The sequence below is a fragment of the Vanellus vanellus genome, assembly GCF_965231255.1.
Source record: "Vanellus vanellus genome assembly, chromosome: 1".
Taxonomy (NCBI): domain Eukaryota; kingdom Metazoa; phylum Chordata; class Aves; order Charadriiformes; family Charadriidae; genus Vanellus; species Vanellus vanellus.
The window spans coordinates 66796251-66816400 of record NC_138905.1 but is presented as its reverse complement, the minus strand read 5'-3'; the positions used below and the strand labels follow the sequence as shown (position 1 = coordinate 66816400).

The window sequence follows — 20150 nt, the reverse complement described above, 5'->3', positions numbered from 1 at the left end:
CCATTCCCAAATAGGTGTTCTATTTTTTTCCCTGATTCGGTATTTCAGTTCCTTTTTTAGAACTGTATTACTGAAGTGCAAAAAAAATATAAAAATCAAGGCTGGGAATACTATATAAACAGTATTTGTTCAATAATACTGTAATACCCAACCTTCTGATGTGTTTTACACAAATGGTTTGTGATCTGTACTTGTGATACAAGGTGATATTGAGGTATCTCAACCAAATGCATTAGAACTATCATAAAAGGAGGCAAGGGGAAGAAGTTTGGTTAGTTATGGCCTTTTGTATATTAAGGGCACATAGATGCTATCATAAAAATGAAATGCCTATGCTATGAAAGTGGGCATGAGTTTTAGAATAAATTTTTAAAAAGCAAACAACAAAATCTCTGCACAGAATGTGTAAAAATGAATTGCCTTTTTTTTTTTCAGGTCATTAATTCTTAAAATTTGTTTTGGGTTTCTAGAAGTCATGGACCTAGTTATATACAAACTTCAGTGGCAGCTTTTAGCAAAGTTCTTCCAATACTGACATTATCAAAACTAGTTGTGGGCTTTATTTGCACTTGGTAATGTTGATCCTAGAGGAGACACCATGGTGAAATTGATCTAGCAACTAATGAAATTCACAATGAGATTTTTACATGACCTTTTGGGTGTATGTTTATGTAGTATTTTTGCTTATTCTTCAGTTAATGCTGTTCTGGGACTTTAAATGAGGAGGTGTTGCTTACAATATTTAACATAGACTTTCTGCTGGATGTTTCCATCTGTAAGAGCTGTTTTATTAGCCTCAGTGATTGGCTTGCAGATGAGCATTACATGTATTTCTTTTTTTTTGCTGTTTGGGTTAAGTACCGTGTTTGAGATTTCAACACTAAACCAATTTTTGTTGCCGAGGAGGAAGGTTTCTTGATCTGAGGTAACAGATAGCCTGAGCATTTGAGTATGTGTAACTGTATATTTTGTTAGTCTAAACAGTTAGGATGGTAATTTGCCTGTGAATAAGTTGACAGCAGTGGGAAGCTAATGTATGGTCCGGGCTGCTAGGATGAGGAGAATAATCAAGCAGATGATGTATCAAAGCATCCAGTTTGAGAGAGACTGGCATTGTGGTCTTAAACTTCAGATGCTCCACAGAGCTCCTGTGACTTTGTCAGGGGAGGTCAGGGGAACAGAAATTTATACCACTTCAGCTTATTTAGTTTATTCAAACTTTCCTGCATTGTGTTGGCAAAAAGCCAGTTTTAAGTGATGGAAACTCCATCTTGTACTAAGCAACCAGGAAAACCCCATGCCAAGTTCAGCTCGGGAATGTCTTCCTCCCTCTTCTCTTGTTGGGGTGTGTGTGTGGTGTTTTGTTTTGGTTTGGGTTTTTTTGTTGTTGTTGTTGTTTTGGGGTTTTCTTTGTTTGTTTTTTCCTCCAGGGATCTTTCCTGGGATTTCAAGCAGATGCAAAAAGATGTTTTTATCTACATTTGTAAAAGGGGATTTAACTAGAGCATAGCTTCAGTGCTGCCTGTGCTGGCTGGAGAGAGCTTGTTTTTTCACTGAAATATTTTGCAAACTTCCTGTTTTGACTTTTTGTTTGTTTTGATATCTGACATTCACTGTATCTGGTTTTGGGCATAATTGTTTTCCTTTTTGCCATCCCTTCCTCCTGTCAAATCGTGCCCTGACTGTTCTGGTGTCTGTTTCAGACAAGCAGCAAAGTGAGGTGGACATTAATTAGCTGTTTACCTTCATGAGGCATAATATACAGTTTGCTGCTAAAGTTAAATAGTGAAAAAAACATTTGTCATTGTGCTGTTTCTTTTCTCTGGTGGGCTCTCACTGTTTCTGAACAGCTGTACTACTTAGGTCCTGAAGGCTTCTATGATCAGAAGGATGGCATCTTCACTGTGTCTATGTGCAGGCTTTATATGAATAAAAATAAAATTATGGCTCTAATAACTGTGATCATGCCTTTAGTTTCTACAGATTTTTAATATGATGGCAATATTAAGCATCTTTTAAATGAAGATACTGATTCTACTATTTGCAAACGCCAAGTTATTTTGGAAGAGTGGAGAGAATACACAGTTGCAGAAGGATGTGAACAAAGTGGGTTTTCTGTTTGTTTCCCACCCCTCCCCCCCCCCACTAGTTTTGTATGCTTGCTGCCAGGGTCCTGTTCATCTTGTGACTGGCAATTGTTTTTCTTGGAAAACCTGTATTTTAATTAGAACGGATAGATCTTTTATCTTGTCCACAAGGGACAGTGAAAGGAAACATATTTTCAGGAAAATGAAGGGGAAGAGTTTTAAAGCAGAATCTGGAGAGAAAATGGCTGTATAGACTTCTTCATGTAGTAGCCAGAAGGTTGACTGGCTTTCTCTTTTAAAAAAAAAAATAAAAATCTGTTTAGAACTTTTTTAATTTGAAGATATAAATTGGCTTTGTTTTGATTCATTTTACTGATAATGAATATAGCAGAATAAGCAATACTATTTAAGGTCAGTGTATATGGCTTTGAAATGTGGAACTTCAAATACCACAGTTGCATGACCTAACATAGAGAAGTTCTGTACTGATTGTTTTAAATTGCATGAGGTATTTTTTCTTAAGTGAATTACTGGAGAACTTTGGGAATTGATGTATTGAGAAAGAAGACATCTGATAATCTTTTATCAATTTGCTGTTGTTGGGCGTGTGTCTACATTTAGATATGGTGTAAATATAAGAGTGCTGAAGAATTTGGACTGAGCTGTGCAAATTCTCGCTTTCCTTACAACTTTTACATAAGCTATCTTTTGTGGAGGGAGTTCCTGTGGATTCCAGTTTCTTCCTGACTGATTCAGGAAAGCTCTCCGTTCAAAGTGAATGGGAATTGGCCTGCAGCAACAACAGTCTTGTATTCCAGACAAGATCTTTCACAGAGGAAATGTATTTTGTAACAGCTGGTTTCACTGCTTTCTCAAGTTGCGATCAGCCTGTTAGCTCTTCTGCATTTTTTTAGAAGTATAGTCTTGTTTCAAAGAATGTCTTACGGTAATTCATCGGGCCTGCTTATAACTTCAAAATTCTCTTCTGATTAGTAAATAACATTTTTAAATTTGTTGGCTGTCTAGAATCAGCCTCGCTTGGCGTGTCCCTAGTTCACATAGGAAAATTTTGCTACAATAGCTATTCCAACCAAAGCAGTTCCCTTGTGGAATGGCTCTGGGATTGCATGTGCACGTGTGCTGACTTCTTACTTTAGAATAATTCATGTTTGCAAAGGAAAGAAAAAAGATCTTGCTGCTATTTAGTTATAGCATGCTGAACTCTTCCAGGATAACTACTGAAACGAACTGCTTTTCAAAGCACCTGTCTGGATAATGGTCCTGTGGATAAGATCCCAGAAAAAATGCATTAGCAATAATAAAGTTAAAATTTAGTAAACCACACATGTATGTATTGCTAAGAGTATGATTTAGCCAGCAGGACTTTTATAATTCTTCTATGACAGAAACTGCAAAATTGCCACCATTCTGCCTCGAGTGTCAAAGTAGATGCATTGCTGTTCTTAAGAGAATTCTTCAGGAATTTTTATGTCGCACTGAGAAATCTCTCCTACTTTGCAGTTCCTTACTGTCATTCTCAAATGTCTGTTACTGTTGTGCCACTGAAAAAGTCATAGGTGGTGTGGTTTAGGCTGGACTGGCCACTGAAACAGATGCTGTCCTCCGCCTCTTTCCAAGGAGGGGAGGACGAAAAAGACTTATGATTTTAGAAGAAACTAAACTAATGATAAAATAAAAAGAAAATAATACAATATATACAATATATACAAAACCAGTATTGAGCTCCCAGGATGATGATCATTTCACCAGCGGGCACTGGGAAAGTCCCAGACTAGACTCAGCAACAGATGGGAACTGAATTCTGGGTCTGGATTCGGGAACACACAGATTAGGATCAAAGGCAGACAAACAGACAGAGTCTTCCTCGGACACCAGCTGTAGAAGAAAGAGGGCTGACCCTTTGATCCCTCAGCTTTTATACTGAGCCTGAGGCAGATGGGATGGAAAACCCCGTTGGTCAGTTTTGGGTCACCTGTCCTGTCCGCTCCTCCCTGCAGGTGGGACCCCTCTACGCTTTTCTGCTTCTGACCCTCCTAACGGGGCAAATAACCAAGTTAGCTGCCCTTGGGTGTTATAGCAATAAGTATAAGCAAGAGCCTCTCGGCATACCATGCCATGTCATAAATTAGAAACAATCAGGTCTTATTTCTCTGAGAGCAAACAGTGTCTCCACAGTATGCTGTTAAATTCAGAGAGTTCAGTTAGTTAGAAGAGGCTTAGGTGCAAAGTGAAGTTACTGAACAGAAAATTGGTTCTGTTTTACTTAAACCAGGACAATAGGGAATACTGATATTACTGCTTCTTTATCTTCTTATGCTGTCTTGCAGTAAATCTGTATTGTGTTGCAGGAGTTCTTTGCAGTTTTTTCCTATTTGATCAGATAAAAAATTTATCAGTTTGTCCTATCAAAAGCAATTAAGAAAGTTTACACCTCTTTCAACCAATTTTCTTGTTGGAAGTTCCCCAGTAGTTTATTGGACGTGTTTCCTTATAAAGGTTTTTTTCCACAGATGATTTATTTCTCATTGGTTCCACGAAGGGATTATGAAGTCTAAAGATAGACAGGAAGGCATCAGATTCTTGTAAAATGACTTGAAATTTGTTGCAGCCCATACAAGTCCATTATCATTCTAATAATACTTGAAATGTGCAACAGTCTGAGCAAACGACTGTAAAAAAAATCTCATGTTTCTTGTGTATTAGTGAGAGTCCAGGTGAGTCTTGTGTTTATTGCCTTCTTGTTGCATGGGCTTCATAAGAATAAGAACGGACTTTGGTTTATTTACTGGGCTAACTGGTAGGATCCAGTGAGTTACAGGACAAGAGACCTGGTCTGCCCTTAAGCACAACCTCATTGGCGCACAAAACGGTAGTCCATACAAATGCTCTGGAAAATGAGTAGACATGCAAGGAGAGCAGTGTGGAGGGTACTCATGACTGAGCATCAACGCAGAAGACTCACGCAGGAGGTAAAGTGAGGACAGGCTTGCTCAAGGATGTTAAAAATACTGCCTTCATATGCAGAGATGGTATTAAAAAAGCCAGCATTCCACTAGAGTTGAAACTGGTAAGGAACATCAAAGACAACAAGAACTTCCAGAACTGCATCAGCGGTTAAAGAGGAAAAAAGAGAAACGTGGGAAATGGGGGCTTGCTGCTGACTGTGACAGATGATTTAGTGCTAGTGACTATGGACAGAGCTGAGGCACTCAGTGCTTTCTTTGCCTTGGTCTTCACCAGCAGGTCTTGTAGGCCTTTGTGCCTATAGATGGGGCTCAACGTGGAAGGTTGTGGAATAGTGGAAGAGGATTGGGTCAGGGTTCTTTTTTGGATATAGACAAGGCATCTTTGCATGCTGTTGAGTATAAGGCACAAGTCTTCTAAAGTTAGGAATGCTAATGAGGACTTGGACAATGAATAAGAATGCCAGTGAAGTAAATGTTTGGGATGAATGTGAATGGTTGTTCGTAGTCTTACTTCAGAATTTTCAATACGGAATTTCTTCCATTTTGCTTCTCAACAACCCTGAAGAGTTTTTGAAAGTAACATCTCCTGCTGTTAATGAAGCTGGACAATTATAAAGTCATGCACTGCTGTCCACTGCTTCTGAATTCCTGAAAAATGTGGTTAGTAATACAGCAGGCTGCAAACCAAATTTTCTTGTAAGAATTAGCATAATGGGTCGGAGCAAATGCGTTTTGATACTTAAGTGGTGCGCGCAGTTGAAATATGCAGGGACAAGTAAAGAAGAAATGAAGGATAGGGAGGCAGAAGCAAGATCATTAGGACTGTTAAAGAGTAGAGGTGCTGGCTTTTTCTATTGGATGACAGTCTTACAGATTTCAGCTTTTTAATTTGTGAGAGTAAGTGCACAATCATTTCACTGTTTTTCTGCCCTTCATCCTTGATTGTTTTAGATTAATCTGAAGATGATGTTGACAATGATGATAAAAGAACTGTTAAGGAGGTGGTGAGAAAGCTGTTAAGTTTTACATTATATATACTGTCAGTGTGTATTTAAATAAAATATTTAGCTCCCTGTGTGCAACTTCTCTTCTTACCTACTTCCGGGAAAAATGGTATTACTGTCCGTCAAACTTGGAGACGTATCTGTGAGACTGATGATGGTTAACAAAGAGTGTTAAACACTCAGCAATGGAAGTTTGACACAACGGTTAAAGAAGCAACAGACAGCAAGATGTTCCTGTATTTGCCCCTTTTTTCTGAACAATCTGTATAAAGTTCCTCTAAATATCACAGCTTGTAGGTATTTCAAATTAGGATCAGGTATTAGGGTCCAGAGGAAAACCTGACTGATCTGCCACAAAAGGTTAGAATTTGTTAATGCTTTTCTGGACCTGTCATGAAATGAGTTTATGGATTTCAGTCTGTGCTTAAAGTTCTGACAAGTGTTCAAATGAGATGGCAAACCAAGCGTGATGCTGCTGCAGACTTATTTCTAAAAATTCTGTGGTATCTTTGGTCATCAGTGTTAGTCTTGGTCTACAGCTGAAGGACTGGCTGAACTGAATTTGTATTCTGAACTGGCCCATATCCTTCACTTCCCTCCACCAGCAGAAAAAGATCAGCTTTGTGTTTACTGCTTTCCTTACCGTGTTCCCAGACAATTCTTGATAATGGATGTGTATGGGGCGCAGATTAAGGAGTGCGTCATTAGATAATGTATTATGTTCCAAGAACAGATTGCTCTAATAAGGGAACGTAATGCAATTTGAAACAAATTTCCTGATATGTGGAGTACTGTAGTGTCTCATCTAATGTATGATTTCATATTTGCAAAGGATCCAGATTGTTCCAAAGATAACTGTGGGAGTGGTGTAAGACATAGTGTTGTAGTTCCATACATAGTTTGGTGTGTGCCCATTTCAGCTTCCTGCAATGCCACTCTTTTGGAAAGACCAAACAATGAGCAGTAGCGTGCAGCAATTTGTTCCATGGACTTTGGTTTCCTGTCTTGATGAGGTTCTTGTTAAGGACTTCAGCTATTTATTACTATTCCTTCTTTACTTGGATTATATGTTCAGGAGATGCCACTTCACCTAAGTTTCACCTCCAGCCTTTTGAGACTGAATGGTCATTCTACCCATGTGTAAGAAATCTTGCTCAAGACGTGTTCAAGATATTTTTAATAAATGAAACCCTTGTGGTTTTGTTGTGTTTTTCCCAATGCAGTTGATGAACCTTTATCATGTCTCATCTTTTTGAGCAGGCATTCCACCTGTTTTAAATTATGAAGTTTGTTAAGAAGTAGTTTGTTGTTTGTCACTCTGAAAGTTATGTGTTTTTTTTTTTTTTCACATTCTGAAATATCAGTAATTCTTCAGAAGTGTGCTACAACAGGAGCTCTCTCAGAGAGGCTTCCAGAGCTAGTTTGTGCTTTGGCCAAGTTGTTCTTCAGTTACTCTTTGATAAGATTTCAGTGCCCAATGTCCTGTCATAAGGACAATGTCATCCTTGCATGGAAAGTGCCCAACGTTGATCGGAGAAGGTCAGCTGAAAAAGAAAATTACTAATTACTTTCTAAGGGAGTCTTTTGAAGCAAAAAATCTTAATAAAGCTATCCTTCTGTTTCCTGAGACCCCGTCCTTCTCCCTGTTTTTTCTAGACAGTTGACTTCACTGCTGTCAAATTTGACTTAGATTTACTTTGAAAACTGGACACGATCTGCATTGGTCTGTTATTTACCTATTGAGACAAATTACATTGTTGATAAAACAGCATTTTTCTGTACTGTAAAGCATAGTTATACAGTAAAGTGCTAGAAGAAAAGGCCTTCATTTGTTGTCATTGCTCAAGTTTTCTATGGGTTTTGCCTTGTATTTTAATATTTATTTCGTGCTTCTGCATGCAAGTCCTATTTTAATAGGTTCTAATGCTTTCACGTAATTTGTTCCTGTCTTGTCTTACTGCACTAGTAGAAATGTGCTGTCTGATAGTGCCATGTTGCTTGATCTCTGCTGGTCTATTTTTCATTTTTAGAAAAGTAACCTAAGGTGTCACTAAATATATGATATTTAAGATATTCAACACTGCTTTTATTTCATATTATGCTAGGTTATGTTCTCATTTTATGATTTACTTGAAGTCTTGAATCTGTTCTTTTAGAACTGGTAAACTGAATCGAGGTTGTATAGCAGTAATGCATATTCTAGCTGTCAGAAGCATCTGTTGATTTGTTGGGTTTTTTGTTTTGATTTTTTTTAAGGGAATTATTTGGTAGTAACATTAATATAGAAACATGTTGTAGCTGTGGCAATGATTATCAGAGCAACTTTTCTCATGGCATGCCCATGTTGAGTTTCTGGCTGCAGAAAACTTGAAGAGTTTAATGCGGTTCTATTAAAAAGACAAAATCTTATCGGTCAGACTTTCAAAGCATTATGTTGACACATCTGGGTCTGTTGCTTATTGTTATTTTTATCATGGTGGTATTCTTGAATCACTCTTAAAACCCATGTGTTCACAGCTGCTTATTGGACCATTTAGCCCAATTCTGCATTTTATCCAAAAGTGCTGTAAGTGAACATTTTACATGTAGACTCTTGAAGCAAATTTGTAATTTCACAGCCTTTAAGTATTTAACAACTTTTTACAGTTTTTTGTTACATAGACAGATGTTTGCAGTCAATTCAGCTGGAAATACTTACAAATATATAGAGATATATATATATACACTGAGAGAGTGGGAGAAACTGTATAAAACAGTGTTTGTTATATATTTAGAGTATAAAACAATGCACTTATGAAGCTGATATAACACATTATACCAAAATGAAACCCAAAACCTGAAAGGAGTAAAAGATTGTAATATCTTAATGTACTCAAGTTTGCATAGCTAATATCTCTTTATATAATGCTTCTGTTAGTATTAACATGTCCAGCCCATGTTAATACTAACAGATGGTTAAATTCTTTAGTCTACAGAGTGAAGTGTTACTGCAAGGTGTTAGAAAATGACATAGTAGAAGACATGGAATTTCCTTCTGAGCATTATAAAGAAAAATCATTTTTTCTTTTCCAAAAATGTTTCTGGAAAGATTAAGATTTGGGGTAGAAAATGTTAAATAGGATATTAATTTTTCTGAAACCTATTATGAGTTTAATTTAGCCTTAAGAGGTAGACAATACTTCTATCTACATGGCTTTTAAGTGTCCCAAGCAGGTTTAGGCAGTTACTGGTTTATAGCAGACTTGAGTCCTTTAGTGCCTATGCAGTGTGATGCCACTGTGTTAGATGCAGTGAGTCGTATCAGATGCTCCTTTGGGCACTGTATAGCAGAGGGCAGAATAGAGCACTGTTTGCAGGAGCGATGAAAGCAAGCTAAAACTAAAATATGACAGCATTTTGATGTTTAAGAAAATCATTTAGCTGTATTCCAATTTTCAGAGCAGTGGAAAGAGTTCTGTGTTGGAAAGTCTTGTGGGGAGGGATCTGCTCCCACGAGGTACTGGAGTTGTCACCCGGAGACCCCTTATTCTGCAGCTGGTGCATGTTTCCCCAGAGGATGGTCGGAAAACAGCTGGAGATGAAAATGGTAAGTGTGATCCAAGATTGTGTTTTGCTTACTAGGAAAGAGACTTAGAATTTCTTTCTTGTTCATTTGACTGAAAAATTGGTTGTTGTAATCTTAAAACTTGAGTGTGCTTTTTAAAATTTGCGTGGAAGAAAACACAGATGATGTCACATCTGTCCATTTAGCAAATGTCATGAAGTCAAAATCTTTTGGATATTCAATATATCTTTAATGGTTTAAGCTTTCCTGTTTGTTCTTAGGAAATGCTTTTGAGAAAACCAGGCTAAAGAAAGCATTTCAGTTATGATAATGATTGTCTAGAGTGCAGAGAACATGATTTTCTTGTGTGTGTTTTTCTTCCTCTCCTCTTTTGCTGTATAAATAAGGTTTTTCCTTGAGAGGATGAGTATGTGACTTTTTAGAAGGTTAGGAAATAGGTGTGTTCTGAAAAGAGCAGAAGAAAGAGAAATGAAAACAAACTTGTAGTAGATGCAAATACAATTTAATGGGCACATTCTGTAGTTCACAGATGCTACCTTACTGGCCTGCACTGAGACATTCCAAGTGCATCAGGAGCAACACTTTAAATGTTCTGAAGCTGTCTAGTTTGAAGCTCGTGTCTTCTGTAGTGTTTCTATGTTATCCTTCAGCGGATGAAGAAAGTAATCTCAGTTGTTTCTTGGAAGTTTAAATGCTCATTCTATACTAACTAGTGCTCTTGATCTTATGAAAGAGCAGCAGGGGCATATCCCCCTTCTGATTGTAAGATAAATCTTAGCTTTTTGATGTAGACAATAAAAAGTAAACAGGCTTCTGATGAAGTGATAAACTTGGGGCTATAATTATTAATTCTCATTGTGTTCAAACTTTTTGGAATTTATTTCTAGCAATAGTAAGTCAAGGTATCAGAAGTTCTTTACAGTGTTTGTTTTCATGTAGTACTTATACCTTTTGGTTTCTGAAGTAAAGTTATTAATATTGTGCAGTTCAAAAGGTTCAAGCTCCAATTTTCATTATTGCCACAAGCAGAGAACACCATTCAGGTTTATAACAATTAACTTTTAGTTGAAGATTGTAGGACAATTCAGGTTGGAAATGATATCAGGAGGTCTCTAGTCCAACCTCCTCTTCAAAAAAGGGCCAACTCTGAACTCAAGACCAGGTTGCTCGAGGCTTTATCCAGTTGGGTCTTGAAAGCCTCCAAGAGAGAATTCAGAGAGTCTCTGGGCAACCTTTTAGAGATGGTACATTTTATCTCTTTAAATTATGGTTTTTATTTGATCTCTTTAAACATGGTTTTATATTACATGCATTGTGTAGTGTATAGTTACTAGTACTTTTCAGAATGCTTTGATTCTGAGATGTAGGATAAAATATGATTTTGTTCTGTTCAACTTTACAGGTATAAAAAATGGTTTTGTAATTAGAGTATTCTGAGTCAAGGCAGAGCCTTTCTGCTGTAGGTTGCATTTGATCTGGGGATTCAGGTTTTAAATTTAAAATTGGATAATGATATTGCATGAGGGTGTTGGGCTAAATTAATATTTATAATATATATTTATATATATTTATATATATATTTATATTTATTAATATTTATATTAGAAATATAAGTATTTATGATATTTATATTATTACAATGTTATTTATAATATTTAGTTCTTTGGGGAAGAAAGAAAATAAATGTGTAAGATGTACATGTTATCTCTTCTTGATGTTCCTTTGAGAGAGATGTGGGCTTGTTTGGTAAGAAAAGACAAACCTTTATGACTTAACAGTTGCATTTGAAATGTCTCTCCTCTCCCTCCAAAATTCAGGAAAATCATGGTCTAAATGGCTTTGTCACTGGTCTGGTTTAGCGTATGTACAGATTGCGGTGTTATATCTGAGAAGATGGTATCAAGTAGCTTGGGAAGAAAAAAGGTGACAACCTTTTATCCTGGCTATGCTATCTGACATTGTGACAAGGCACTACACTATTGCAGGTCATATTTTTGTTTGTTATGAGGTGGATGTTGAGGTAGGGTTGAATAGGTGTATGGGATTTCTCAGAGGGAAATCTATCCATAGTCTTGCAGAAAAGGATTTTCTCCAGATGAGGGATTTCTTCTTTACAAATTGAATATTGGACAAGAGAATATGAGTCTTGGCATGGTGCTTTCTGAATGTGTTGGTAATAAAAGTATCTGTGCACACAGAGAGTTCATGCAACTGCCTCTCTGTGTTGTGACTTCTGTTTTGTAATTTGTCACCTTTATCCATCTTAATGCTTGCTCTAGATACGTACTAGTATTACATGTAAATACATCCATTTAAAAGAAGTACTTCCTGTGGTTCTTATAAGCTTAAATTTTACTTCTGAATGTTTGTCCAGAAGGCTTCCCTGTTTCTAACATAATGCACTTCAGATTGCTGTGGTATTTGTTTAAGCATGGACAGTTGCCTTGTCTTTATGACTATGAAGGAAAAAATTAGCTTAGTTTTGACATCTTCTGATGCATGTGAGCTGCCAAAGAATATCAGTTCATATCAATTTAGGGTTTTTGCTTGGTTGGTTTAGGCTTTTTTGGTTTTGCTTTTTGGATTTCTAAGAATTTTTTTATTTGATTCTGAGGAGCACATTGGGAAAGATTGTTGAGAAAGAATTGCAGCTAGACATTTGAACTTTTGATTCTGATGTGCAACATTAAAGATCATCTCTGCTGTTCCTCAAAGGCACTGATTGGCTGTGTGATACCCTTGTATGGTGGTCACTGCAATAAATCAAGATAGCCAGAAAATAGCAGAGATATGAATTTTGCATTAAATATGAAGAAGTTCTGTGTTTTTATAACATTGCAGACTGATTTGTATATTCTACAGACATGTGTGGTTTGGTGTGAAGGAAATGTTCTCATTATGCTTTTGCTGTTTATTGTTAGCCTCCAGTGATTCAGCACATATGGTGTATTTGATGCGGTGATACCACACCTCATAGGAGAGGTGCTCCAGCCCTCTGATCATCTTTGTGTCCCTCCTCTGAACCCACTCCAACATGTCCACGCAGATGGACCTGTTAATGCAGATCTGTTGCTTGCTAAATCAACACTCTTTTGTCAGGTTTTTGCTCTCTACTACAAATAGGAATTCCTTACGCCTAGGTCCCAAACAGTGTGGACTGATTCATTGTACTTGGCTTTGTAGAAGCACAAGAGAAAAAGAACTTTCCACTCAAAAGAGCTTGCCATCTAGTTAGCGTCAAGGATGGAGAAAACTATACAACATACAGAAAGGATTGGAAGATGCGCACATGTTGTTTTTTTTCACAAGCTGGATTTTTCTTTTTTTTATTTAGAGAAAGAGCTAGGAAAGGATGAGGTGATGGGGGGGGGAGGGGAAGAGAGTTCAGATGGTAGTCTGCTGGGTCCAAGAGCTCTGAAGGTATGGTAAATAGAAAGCTAGGAAAACGGGTAACATTCTTCATGCTTTGCTGTTTTTTGTCCTTTTTAGTATTTGGGAAGTTCTTGTTGCCATGCTGCAAGAAATCCTCTATGGTGGTAGCCTTCTATGACTCTGAACAGTTTCTTTGTGCTCCCACTGTGTATGAAGAACACTTCTACTGCTTTAAGAAGGGAGAAGAGATACATGAACAACTGGTCAGTTAGCATTGTACTGTATTTGAGCTTCTTAAAGGAGCATTGCAGTACAGGAGATAAGTAACAATTTGGTGGAAGGAACACCTGAGAAAAATACTGTCATTGTGTCTAGTTTTCCGGTATATTCATTAAATATTATTAATATTATTAATCTCACTCCAAGATATGAAAAGCCATAAAAGCATACAGACCGGAATGTCATTTCTGCATACTTTTATCTAGCATTGAATCTTGAATGTAATCAGGTGATTAATTCACATGAAAGTTTTGCCTGAAAAGCTTCCAGAAAGTAACATAACTGAGAGATGACTGATTTACCAGTGAAACTAGCAATAAAAAAAAAAAAAGTTCTACGTGTAAACCAGAACATTGGGCTGTTTAATATAGTCTAATTAAAATATTTTCTCCTTGCCTTGAGCATCCTTGCAATTTGAGTTATGCAAATCCTTTCTCCTCTCCTAAAAAATTCTTTGCGTTAAATTAGAGCTATTAGGAAATTTGTCTCAAGTGTTAAAATGGTGTCAGTACAGACTTTCTCAGAAGAGTGGGGCAAGAGTTTCCCTGCTGTATAAAATGAAACTTCTAAAAGTTTATACTTGGACCAGACGAGATTTTCTTTAAACCTCAGCAGACTGCATTTATTCCTTAACTTTTTTTTTTCTTCTTTTTTTATATGCACCAAGGCTGAGGTTAAGACTAAGCCATTTATCATGGCTTCAATCTTATCTTGTGTTATATATAGCAAAGAAAACTTGCGACTTGTTAAAGCTTAAAATTTTCATTTTCCTTTGATCCACAGATGTTAATAAGTTAAAATGCAATGCCTCTGACCAGAATACATCTTTTTTTAATATATATTTTAAAGAGTTAATAGATTATACTAAACCAAAACATTTCTTTAGGCATAAAATTAAGCCCAGTACCTAGCTGCAAATTCCTGTGCTACCACAAAACCAGTGATTTAAGACTAGAACACTGTGTTGTAGGAAGACATCACCTCCGTAGGAGGGCCATAACAGAAGAGTGCTTGGTCCATGTCTTTCAAATATAATGGTGGCAGTACCTTTCTATATTTTTTTCTTCCTGACTTGATGCCCATCTTTACTTTCTTAGATTCAGTTTTTAAGAGGGAATGAGCAACACAGTCTTGAACATACTGTAGTTTCTTCCTGTATGTGAGTTTTCCTTTATTTCTTCTGAACTGCAAATAAACTAAATCTGTTTAATAACCTGGAATGAGCCCTTTCATTTTGCACTTATTTTGGAGGCTGGTATGTAATTTTGCTTATTTACCAACCAAGACAAACAAAAGCTGCCCCCTAGCAATGGTTTCTTCATAGCTTGTATGCCTGCAGAAAAGTAAGGATAAAAGCAGTCTGGTTTTTAAATTTTTTTCTTTAATGGGTCCAGTCCATCTAAATCAGCATATTTCCATTGATAATAAACCTTTGACTTACCCATCTCAGCAAGACATTAAAATAACTCTCCAGATGTATTAGGCTTTCCAAACTGATGAACTGATTGTTGTTGTGCTTCTTGCATTTTGTGCCAAATGGGCACATGCAAAAAATATCTTCACCAGTTTGTTTTGATTCTTGCATTTCTGTGGTGCTGTACTGCCATCACATAAAGATATAGAGTGTAAACTCATCAGCCCTTCAATAAAAAGTTTTTTTTGTAATGGGATATCCGTAAATATTTTAAGAAAATTAAAGGTTGAGAGGGGTGATAGCTAATGTTGTCTCTTCTTAAATCTGTCTCAGAACTGCCATAACTGGCTTTTTTAATTGAGCATTGAAAGATTGATGCAAACCTCAGATTTCGTTCCCATACAGTAATATTACTTCCAGTGACGTTAAAAATATTTCCTACTTTTCCTCATTCTTACCATGAGTAAATGATAAGAAACATATTTTTGACAAAGAAGTTCAGCTTTGTGGAACCTAATGGTTTTCTGTGCTCAGATAAAAATATTGTGAGCTGTTGGAATTAGATGAACAGCAATAATAAAGTCATCATCATCAAGTAAACTCTGTCTAGAATATCTGATTAATATGCATCATTTATCAGTGTTTAGTTAAGATCTGTGCATATTGTTAATGTTACACATTCTCATCAATAGTAGAATAGCATGCACATCTGTCTGCATGCATTTGTGATCTTTGTAATACAATGTGGTACAGAAAGTTAATAAAATGCTATACTAAATATGATTAAAAATTTTAAACATCATTCAATGCTGTTTCTCTTTAACTACAGACCCTGCTACATGGAAAAATCCAAGACACCTTTCTAAAGGTTGCCTTTATCCACTTGCTTTTTATCCCTATGCATAAAGCGCATGCTTGTATACACTAAACACATACATTTCATGCCACTTTATTGTTGATTACACTTTTACTTTTACACTTTGGCTACTGTGTTGATTGATTATTTTGCTGAGTCTTGTGATCTGGTTGTTTTTTAGTTTTCTGACCTTGTTGTATTAGAATGAGATGATTTTTTGCTTTCCTTCTATGTCATTGCTGCTTCATAGAATTTCCTGCACTCTTAATTCCCAAATCCTTTAAAAAAAAAACCTCTCTATTGATCAGTATCTTGAAATTCAACTTCAGTGGAAAAAATGTTTTGAAAGATGACTTGATTGTATGTAAGCAGTGTGTTTGCCAAATGGTCAGATTTCTTGTAGACTATTCTTCTAGAGCGGATTGCTGTATTGGGGAGCAGAGGGGAAATGACCCCAAACTAAAAATTTGAATTGGAATTTATCACTAATGCTTGGAAACCTAGTTGTGGAAGTGTGAGTATCTCACAGTGTGACTCAAACTGCTGCCTGTGCCATGAAGCAGGAAGTGACAAAACCTCCTTTGCTGTTTCTGGGACTGCTCTTGAACAGGCCCCAAGTAATTCCGGACATCAGTGGTGACTGATGAAAGAGTTAAAATGTTTGATCCTTGACAGATTTGGGAAGAGACAGGCTCTCCTAAGACTTCATTGCTATGCAGAATTCTTACCTATTTTCTGTTTGCTTGGTTTTGGTTCTACAGGTTTTTCTAACTTTTTCTTTCAGCTGTAATTTGATCTCACTTGCATGGTAAATGAAAAGATGCTAAAAACTGGTATTTTTTTCAGATTTTTTAAGCTATTGCTAATAATTCTTTTGTTTTCTGTTGCAAGCTGATTTTTAATGGACTAGAACATTTCTGAAAAATGGTAGGCTAGCTGATTGGCTTAGTCACCATTAAGAAGGTGGACCTTGTGTAAAAGTGACAAAAAGAGTCATGAGATGCAATGTTTAAATGAGCAGAATCGTAAGCAAAATCGTAAGTTTATTTGTACTGAGGTATTTAATATCTAACAGTAGAAAGGCTAATTTTAATCTTGCTGCTTAGAAAAAAAGAAATATCACATTGTAGTTTTCAACAAACAGGTTCTTGGAAGAAATGTCATTGAAACATCTGCTTCCTCTTCCTCATGTGTCAATTTTTTGTTTTCAGAGATAGATGCTGAAGAGTGGGGTAAATTTCTTCACACCAAAAATAAGGTATGTTTGCTCTGATGATGGAGTAGCAGTGTCATAAATATGCTATCATATATGTACTTAATTCGGTATCTCTTTCCTTGACTTTCCCAAAAAGACTATTCTACCTGCTGGGCTATATGCCAGAGTATTGAGGATTTTCTGTTTTGCTTTTTATGAGTAGAAAATTTCTGGAAATAATCTTTTAAACTCAAGACAAAGTTTATCAATGGCTGTCTGTTGTGTGGGTCATTGATCTGCTGAGTCTCTTAATCCTTTTTGTGTTGATTTTTTGATTTTTCTTTTTTGTGTATCGGCAAAATTAAAATGGTAATTGTAAAGACACGGAATTATATAATCACAAGTCAATTCAGTCCACTGAAGAACTGGCTACTTCAGAGATTTATTAGAAAGCTATGAAGAGGAAGGAATAGCCTAGTGCTCATCCAGGGGGAGAAGCAGGAACTAAGATGACCTAAAACTTCAATAAGAGAGTCAAAGCTTAATTCTTTGCTTGAAAACAGTCGTCATCTTGTTGTCAGACAAACTATTTAAGAGTTTATTACTTCTAACTTATTTGCTCATCTTCTAGGCAGTGCTAGAAATTGAAGGAAATCTAGAGAGGAATGTGGAAGTAACCTGTGCAAGGGTAGCACTGTGCTAAGTTATTTTGGATTGGTGGAAGCTGTATAGATTTGACAAGAGTGGAAGAATTTTGACATGAAACTCTGTCCTTTTTCTTTGTCCTCTTTGAGATGAAGCAGTGTTCAGACTACGTGTTGTTTATTAACTTCAAAGGATTGCAACTAGATTTGGAATGGAATTAAGTTTTTGAAATTCTCTTTAGGTGAACACTATTTTATGCCTTGTCTGACATTGATGGGGTAATTGGTGGTGATAACTGTCATCTCACAGTATTAATCAACAGAGAATATACCAAGATTCCAATTTCTGTAATTTTTAGCACTGAGGATTGCTGTTAGCATTATCTTAAGGGCTAACAGTCATTTTTCTCACCTTCTGTATACTTAGTTACAGAGTTTTTCACTGTCTCTTGGAAGAGAGCATTTTTTTGCAATTAGGTAAGTGTATGCTGTCTTTGAGTTTTAAACAATTTTTTTCTTCTGTGCTTCAGATCTATACAGATTTTGATGAAATTCGTCAGGAAATAGAAAATGAAACAGAGAGGATTTCTGGAAATAATAAGGTAAACATTGCACTGTCCATTTTTGTCTTGCCATAGATTCTCTTGCTTAAACCTTTCTTAAACAGTTTTGGCAGCTAGAAGTGAAAAGCATTGAACTATTGGAGTGAAGAACACAGTAATGCTGCTTGCTGTCTTGAGATTTTTTTTTACTGGGTTTGTGAGGTAACAGCTGAAAAAAAATGCGGAGAATTGCTGTTGTTTACTTCAAAGCTTCTGTAATAATAGTGCAAAAAATAAACTTTGAGTTAAACTTGTTTCCATTTTTCCCCATACATGGCTTTATGTGCACTTATAAAATTGAGTATTCTGTTCTTGCATATCTATGTAATTACTGAAATATAAAAGCTTTTATGCATTATATTAAGTGAGAAAACAGCACTGCTTCTTAAGACAGAGGAATTGCTTGACAGATATGGCTGGCTTTTTTACCCTCACCAAGTAGTTTTAAGGTGAAAAAGAAAGATGGAAGAAAGTTTTTCTAGTAAGAAACTACAGCTTTTGGCTTTCTAAAGGGTGCATTTAAATAATCCAGTACAGTGATTAATTTTTATTATTAATATATTTCTAGGGGATCAGTCCTGAACCTATTCATCTTAAGATTTTTTCATCTAATGTTGTAAATCTGACTCTTGTGGATTTACCTGGAATGACAAAGGTAAGATGCGGAACACTCCTCTTCTGACTCATTGTGAATTGTGTGTTTTGAAACAAGGAGTGTGTGTTTACTCTTTGGCATTATTCTGTATTGTTAGATAAACAGCTTTCCTCAGGTTAAGTAGTTGGTTATGTAAATTTGAGATGTCACCATCGTCTGATGTGAGATTTGGGTTTCTGGTGCTTCTTGCTGTTGTAAGAGGTAGGTCTACTTAAATTATTCCTGTTTCTATATACAGCCAAGGGATTGGAAGTGTTATGCAAGTTCCATGTTCTTTTTAATAGAAGAGGTAGCACTTGAAGTTTTAAAGCTGTACCTGCAGATTAATGGGTAGTTGACAAATTGGAAAATGTTTCCCCCATCGCTTCTCCAGAAGTTGCGATGTGTGTAGTACGTAAGAAGTTGTATAAAGTGAGGATACGCTAGAATAATTGTTCAGGTCCTGTTTGTTCAGGTTTTATACTGAATAATTTTCTGTGGCGTGAAGATGACAAGATGACTTCTTTCCCTGCCTATGCACATGTACATACTCAACTCTTGTCAGTTGTGCAGGTGGTTCTTTGATACCAAGTCTTTTTGACAACAATATCAAATAATTTGAATTGATTCTAGGAGTGTGTTTGACTTTTACACCTTTCAAGATCTTCCTTTTCTTTCATGTTTGTTTGTGAAGGGGGAAGGAAAGGGCTGGAAAACTTTATCTTATACTATTGTATAGGGTATGAACTTTCAAGGAGTGGTCTCACACAGGTGTGAATATACCATTTTGAACAGTTCTGTGTTGTTTTTTCTCTAGGTGCCTGTTGGTGATCAGCCTAAGGACATTGAACTTCAAATAAGAGAGCTGATCCTTCAATTCATCAGCAACCCAAATTCAATTATCCTGGCAGTCACAGCTGCTAACACAGACATGGCCACTTCAGAAGCACTTAAAATTGCACGGGAGGTGGATCCAGATGGTAAGCAGCAAGAAAAACTGGATCCTTCAACTTCTTTTTTTTTTTTTTTTAAATTAAATCTTAAAATAAAACTGGCATAGTTTGGAGTCCCCTTCCCTGGAGATTTTCAAGACCGGCCTGGATGCAGTCCTGAGTAATGTGCTCTAGGCAATCCTGCTTTAGCAGGGGAGTTGGACTAGATGATCTCTAGAGGTCCCTTCCAACTCTGATGATTCTGTGATTCTGTGTGATAGTTTGGGCAAAAATTAGTAAGAAAACCAAATGTCATTGCATTTCCTAGAAACTACCATTATTATATTTGCTTAAAGACTTCCTGTGCAGTCTCTGCGACTCGGAGAATGCTGTGATGCATTAATATCCAATAAATTTCTGGCTTATGAATGGGCCAGTAATCATAATAGGAGCTACTTCTGTTTCCAGAGCAGCAAAATGCCATTATAGAATGTTGAGGGGTTTGAGATTTTTAGTAGTTTACAGTGGTCTGTTAGGATTACTTTATGCTTTATTGTCCAACATTGTTTATTTCAGTAG

At 36.5% G+C, this 20150-nt stretch overlaps 1 protein-coding gene across 2 annotated transcripts in view; it reads left to right on the top strand.

The window, feature by feature from the left end:
- Window positions 1-20150, top strand: part of DNM1L (dynamin 1 like) — a 41491-nt gene that overhangs the window by 2986 nt on the left and 18355 nt on the right. For both annotated transcript variants that reach the window (XM_082479358.1, XM_082479357.1), the window contains exons 2-6: window positions 9517-9664; window positions 16776-16822; window positions 17934-18005; window positions 18574-18660; window positions 19457-19619. In XM_082479358.1, the coding sequence (XP_082335484.1) occupies window positions 9517-9664; window positions 16776-16822; window positions 17934-18005; window positions 18574-18660; window positions 19457-19619 (517 nt within the window). The remainder of the gene's footprint in view (window positions 1-9516; window positions 9665-16775; window positions 16823-17933; window positions 18006-18573; window positions 18661-19456; window positions 19620-20150) is intronic.